General features: G+C 37.9%; 1 protein-coding gene across 1 annotated transcript in view; it reads right to left on the bottom strand.

The window, feature by feature from the left end:
* Nucleotides 1-686: 686 nt before the first annotated feature.
* The window catches only part of Ccdc14 (coiled-coil domain containing 14), an 84,827-nt gene continuing 79,193 nt past the window's right edge, over nucleotides 687-6,320 (bottom strand). Inside the window, 1 exon segment of the mRNA XM_023702271.1 lies at nucleotides 687-1,682. Within this exon segment, the coding sequence (XP_023558039.1) occupies nucleotides 752-1,682 (931 nt within the window). The 3' untranslated portion in view covers nucleotides 687-751.

Below are 6,320 nucleotides of genomic sequence, written 5' to 3'. Positions count from 1 at the left end.
AATACATAAAATGCGAAGGAATTAAGAAAACATGTGGGCTGGAGAGATAGCTCAGTAGTCTAAAGTACCTGCTTAGGCAACCTTAGGCAGGCGCAGGGGACCATGGTTCAATCCCTGGCACCACATGCCACATTAGCCCTACCCTCAGGGTGGGCTGAGCTGGTTAAAAAAAAAAAGAAAAAAGAAAACATGTTAACTGAGGATTGTTATCAGAGTTTTATTTTTTAGTGGTGATAATTCGTTCTTTTTTTCCATAAAAGAAATGTTTTTATATTTCAACAACAAAATCGGCCTATAACACAGAGCATCCCATATAAACATACAATGCCATTTAAAAATAAAGTTAAGTCAAAACTAAAAAGAAACTCTAGGTTTAAATTACAACTCTTTCCAGTGATCCCTTTCCATTCTCCTCTAACATGACCACAAAAATCCTTTCAATCTGTATCCTTAATCCAGGGGTTAAATATAATAAAAGAACCGTATTTGCTAAGTACTAAATGGAAAGGTTGCAATATTTTGTTAGTTATCTACAGTTTTATTTCTTAGCTATTGTTAATTTTTAAGGGTGACCTGTTTTTGTAAACTCAAAAGTATCAAAAATATTCCAATGGTAAGTTCATTTATTTATAATTTATTTTTCATACATAATTAATGTGAAAAATTCTCTAAAGAAACTTAAAATACCATTATATCTTCAATGTAGCCAAGTTCTAATCTAAATGAGAAAGAAGTCAGTTTTCCTCTCATCTCATTTCTCCAGAATGCCAGTCCTCAAGGACTTCTGGAGCCTTGCTATGTTGGCATCTAGTGCTGCCAACCCATTTCTGAAGTCTTGTTCATCATGAGAAGTGAATGTTGAAAAAGAAGAGATGCTCCAGTCTGACATCAGGTCAGAATTTAAAAAGCTGCCATCACAGACAGCACTCCCTTTCCCTGGGACACTGGTGGTGTGACAAGCTGATGGGCCATGATGGGCCTGATCTTCTGGCTCTCTGGTGGCAGCAGGGATCTTACCAATTGCTTCCTTTATTTTCTTGAGGAGTTGTTGGTCTTCTGCATCAGCTGTTCTGCACAGTTTTTCAGGTATATCTTGTGCTTCGTTATTCACACAAAGTACAGGTGCACACAGTTTACGTTCTGTTTCCGGGGTCACTGCACTATTGCTGACCAGCTGGGGTGTAGCAATACTTACCTGTGGCTGGGGAGATATTCTTTTAGAAAGTGGTGAATTCTTTCTAGAAGTACTTCTAGCAAAAGGAATATAAATTGTACTATTCATATCACACTCATCCTCTATTAAGGTCATGCTTTCACACTCCACATCAGAATCCTGTTTTGAAAGGGCAGGAAAAATTCCTGGAGTGGATACTGTCTCCATGACCCTAGTGTCCCCATGGGGAGGCAACACATTTTCATAGGATCTGACTGGCTTTATGATTTTCTCAGTGTTAACTGCAGAAAGTGGCTCTGAGTTAACTGCAAAAGGTGTAAAACTGTGATTTGCTTCTAACTTATGAAGGTAGCTCATTACAGAAGTGTGAGAAGGGGCTGGGTCCTGTTGAAGTTGTTTATCATAGATGTGCAGAAGTGATCTGGTAAGGTTATTCCCAGGCTTGCAGCGAGTAGTAGTATCCACACTAAGATCTGAGAGCAGCTTTGCCATACTGTTCTGTAACGTTCTATCAAGAATTTAAAAGAGTATTTATTAGGGTTTTTTTTTTTTTTGCCTATTTTTCATTATATATATGCATCATTTTTAAAAAAAAAGAATTTCAAGTATATATCTTACTCTTAACATGAAAATAAGCTACTAGGGGCCTGAGAGATGACTCAGTAGAATAAGCGCTTCCCTGGCAAGCGCAATGGTCTGAGTTCAATCCCCGGTTCTGCCAGAAAAAAAAAAAAAAAAGAAAGAAAACAAGCTACTATAAGCCAAAAATGATAGATTGTATTTAGACAGGAGTAAATTACAAATGAGAAAAGATCTTGATTTGTGTCAAACTTAATATTACATGTAAAAGTGAAGGCTCATAATTGTTTTCTCTTAAGATATGAAAATGTTTTACTTCCGAGCAATACTACAAAATGAACCTCTGAATAAAAAGCCATCCTAATATAGTAAGCTACATTATAAAAAACAGAAAATATAGTACTTATATGCTACAGGTTTTGTTAAAAATTATTTTCCTCCATTCAAAATGCATACACAAAGAATACTGGAATAATTCTGGAAAAATGAATGGCTAGATGTAATTAGCATAATAAGGTATAAGCAATAGCCAAGTATCAGAAAAGTGGGATGGAAAGAAAAACACACAGGGTTAGAAGTTAGAAAAAATGTCATCAACTTCTACTGCTATCATTAGCTGTGATTTTGGAAAAGTCATCTAACCTTTCTGAATCTCAATTTTGTCAATTGTAAAGTGAAGATACCTACTTCAGAATTATAACAAAGATTCAACAATATTAAATAATAAGATATAAGGGTAAAATACTTAGTACAGTTCCAGTCTATATGGATATTTACTTGATGGCAGCTTGTATTGGTAGTTTTATTAAAGCTGTTTCATACTCTGTTTGAATTGAACCATGATAAAGGTGTGTGTGAGAACTTCTTGCCATGTTCACTGGACTCCTCCAGCCCGAGCCCAGGCCCTGCGTGTGTGTGAGAACTTCTGTGCTGGACCCCTCCAGCCCAAGCCCAGGTCCAGTGTGTGTGAGACCTTCCTTATGCCCTCACCAGATCTCTTTCCAGCCAGAGCCCAGGCCTGGAAGAAGCTGAGCACAGCAGTCAGACCCAAGCCAGGCACATCTGGAGGAGTTCAAACTTGGTAGATCTGGATCTGGTAAGCTGAGACATTTAGCTAGACCCAGATATATGAGAGCATTCTCTTTCTTTTTCTCTTGATCTAGAGAGGGGACAACAGGTAACCAGGGTGAACTAGTCTGCCTAGAAGACCCCAGGTACACCAAGGGGAGGTGATCAGACAGAACTTAGGGGAATACAAATCCTCAGTTTAATATCGGCTTAGCGACACAGACATGTTTACTCTCACAGTCTAAAATACAAACCCATTACAGTTACAAAAGTTTGTCAACTGCTATATATCACTACCCATTATTAGTGTTCCTAGTTGTAGTTCTGTAAATACAGAACTGTAACTGCCTTAACCACATAATCTCTCTTGGGTAAGAATTTTAGTAGGTGCTAAGGTTCTAACTGCACCAAAGCTCTACAACAAAGGTTAAAGGACAGTGCTACACAAATCAATGATAAACATACCAATTTGGAAAAAAGATACAGAACACATCAACATTTAATTAACAAAGCAAAAAAATAAGCAGGTCTTAAAGTCCAATTTTTAAACATTTTTTGTTTTGCACCAGTGCTAAAAATATTTTCTTTCTTTTTCACTTATCAAATATAGTAAAATAAGAATTAACTACTGCTAGGGGCACAGTGCTCTGCTTCAGGTTTCTCTAGGCCAGCAGACAAGTACAGATCCCAGTATATCTCCCTCTGTCCAACACAAGCTAATAGAGGTGATCCTGTCCAACATCACAAGTCTGCCCTAGACTTTCCAAGACCAAAGGCAACATATGTCCGTACTGGCTGAGGAGGATACCTAGCCCTACTCAACCCCAGTGGCTCAGTCATAATCCCACACCTGCCATGGTACTCCAGTTAAGGCTTCCCCAAGCCAGGAAGCAGATTTGAGTGGTGACGAGGTGATCATGCTGATCTTCTACATTACCACATGTACAACAAGATTCTCAAGAATGTTCCTGCCAGCAGAGGTGCTCAGTCTATAGTTCTGCCTAGCCTGGCAGGAGACAAGCCTCTGATGGTACACATCAGTGGCCAATAGCCTCTGGCCATATGACTGACTGAACAATATCTTAACTTAGTGACCACTCTCAGCCTCAGAGTCCAGTCTGCAGCCCACACCAGTATAGATTCCAAACAGCAGTGACCCCAGCTAGGGAACACAGCTGCCACTTTGCCCAATCAGAGAAAATGGCAGTACTTATAACTGTCTCACTGGATTGTGGAACACAGCCAGTAGTCCTACTTGACCTTAGCGCATAGGCAAAAGCCTGCCTAACTAGAAAACCTAAAAGCAAGGTCTACATATCTATGTTCACGAGGCAACCTTCTTAGAATCCAAAGGCAGACTAAAGGTCTATCCTTACCAAAAAATATCTAACAAAGGTGGGAAGAAGTGGCTGCTTCCTCAAATGAGCAGCACCAACACAAAAACACAAGGAATAAAAAGAAGCAGAAAAATATGACACCACTGAGAGAAACTAGTAAAACTCTGTTAATGTATTTTAAAGAAATAGAAAGGTAGGAAATGACTGAAAGAATAATCCCCTTAACAAATTACAGGAAACTAATGAAAATATGGACAGAAAATTACATGATAGTTGGAAAATAATTCATGACTAAAACAGGAAGCTTGACAAAGAGAAACAAGAGATAATATAATAACTGAACTCAGAATTCAATATAAAGCTTCAATAGCAGGCTTGATCAAGCCGAACAAAGAATCAATGGGGCCGAAGAACAGAAAACTGAAAATTGTCCAGTCAAAGGAGCAAAAGGAATGAAAAAGAATAAAGAATGAAGGAAAAACTCAGGGACAGAAAGCTCAGAGATGTGCAAACCAAGCCAATCTACATGAGTTCACTAAGACAAACCATGATCAAGCTAACAAAAATCAAAGACATAAAAAGAACTCTGAAGGGCCGGGCAAATAGTTCAGCGGATTAAAGCACCTGCAAGCAGACACAGGGGCCAGGGGTTCCATCCCTGGGCCTGCTGCGAGCCCCGACCCTAGGGCACTGAGACAGGGATTGAGACTTGCCGTGGTGGACCGCACCTGTAATCCCAACTCTTGGGAGGCTGTAAACAGGCAGATCACTACAAGTCCGATCTAGTAGTGAGACCCTGAACACCCTGTAGACCCTTCCCTAAAAATACAAAACAAACAAAAAAGCCCCCCAAAACTCTGAAATCATCAAAAGATAATGCATCTGGGCTGGCCAGATAGCTCAGCTGACTAAAGCTCCTGCACAGGCAGGGCACAGTGGCTAGGGTTGGATTCTCCATGCCCTCTGCTGGCCCTGCCCCCAGTGCGCGCTGAGATGGTGATTGAGACTGGGCATGGTGGCACATCCCTGTAATCTCAGTGCGTGGGAGGATGAAAACAGGAGAGTCACTATGAGTCGGATCTATGTAGTGAGACCCTGTAGACACTGTACTAAATACATTTAAAAAAAAGAAAAAAGATAACCCATCAGACACAAAGGAGCCCTAATGTTGCCCTACTTTCTTAGCAAGATCATATCTATCTATATATCTATATATATGACATATGTATCATAAAAAGCCTCATATAAATTTAAGAGGAATGAATCATTAAACATCTTTCCTCATCACAATAAAACTAGAAATCAGTAACAGTAGAGCTCTTAAAAAATTCAGATGTGAAAACAAAACAACATGCTTCTTAACAACCAATGATGCAAAGAAAATATCAAAAATGAAATAAAAAAATACTTTTGAGATATATGGAAACACATTATACCAAAACTTGTAGTATACAGTAAAAGCAATTTAAAGAGGGAAATTTATAGCAATAAATGCCTGTATCAGAAAAGAAGCTCACAAATAAACAATCTAATATTATATCTCAAGAAACTAAAGTTTCCAAGCCTAAAGTTACAAGAAAGAAAATGATAAAAGAATAAAAAAAAAAAAAATCAATGAGATTTAAGAGTTTGCTTTTTGTAAAGATAAAATTAACAAACTCTTAAAAAAACTCAAAGTCTGAAATGAAAGAAGGCATTAACAATTCATACCACTGAAATATAAAAGATTATTTAAAAAATCATTATGAAGTTGCATACCACAAATTTGATAATCTAGAGAAAATTAACAAATTCCAAAGCACATATAACCTACCAAGACTGACGTATGAACAAAGAAAAAATATAAACAGATCAGTAACAAGAAGACTGAATCAATAATAAAGTCTCCCACTAAAGAAAAGTGTAGGACCAGATAGTTTCATAGTTGAATTCTACCAAATATCTAAAGAAATAATACTGATCTTCAAATTCTTCCAAAAAATTAAAGTGGAGAAAACTTTTCCAAACTCATTTTACAAGGTCAGAATTAACTTATCCCAAAAGCAGACAAGGACACTACAAAAAAACATACATAGGAATGATTTCTCTAGCTCTGTGAGGTACGTTAGAGAAATCATTCCTAAAATTTATTTGGACCCAGAAAAGACCTAGAATAGCAAAGG

This window comes from Octodon degus, unplaced genomic scaffold (genome assembly GCF_000260255.1).
Source record: "Octodon degus isolate 3935 unplaced genomic scaffold, OctDeg1.0 scaffold00147, whole genome shotgun sequence".
Lineage (NCBI taxonomy): Eukaryota > Metazoa > Chordata > Mammalia > Rodentia > Octodontidae > Octodon > Octodon degus.
Note: the sequence above shows the minus strand (reverse complement) of the source record. Positions and strands in the feature narration are given on the sequence as shown.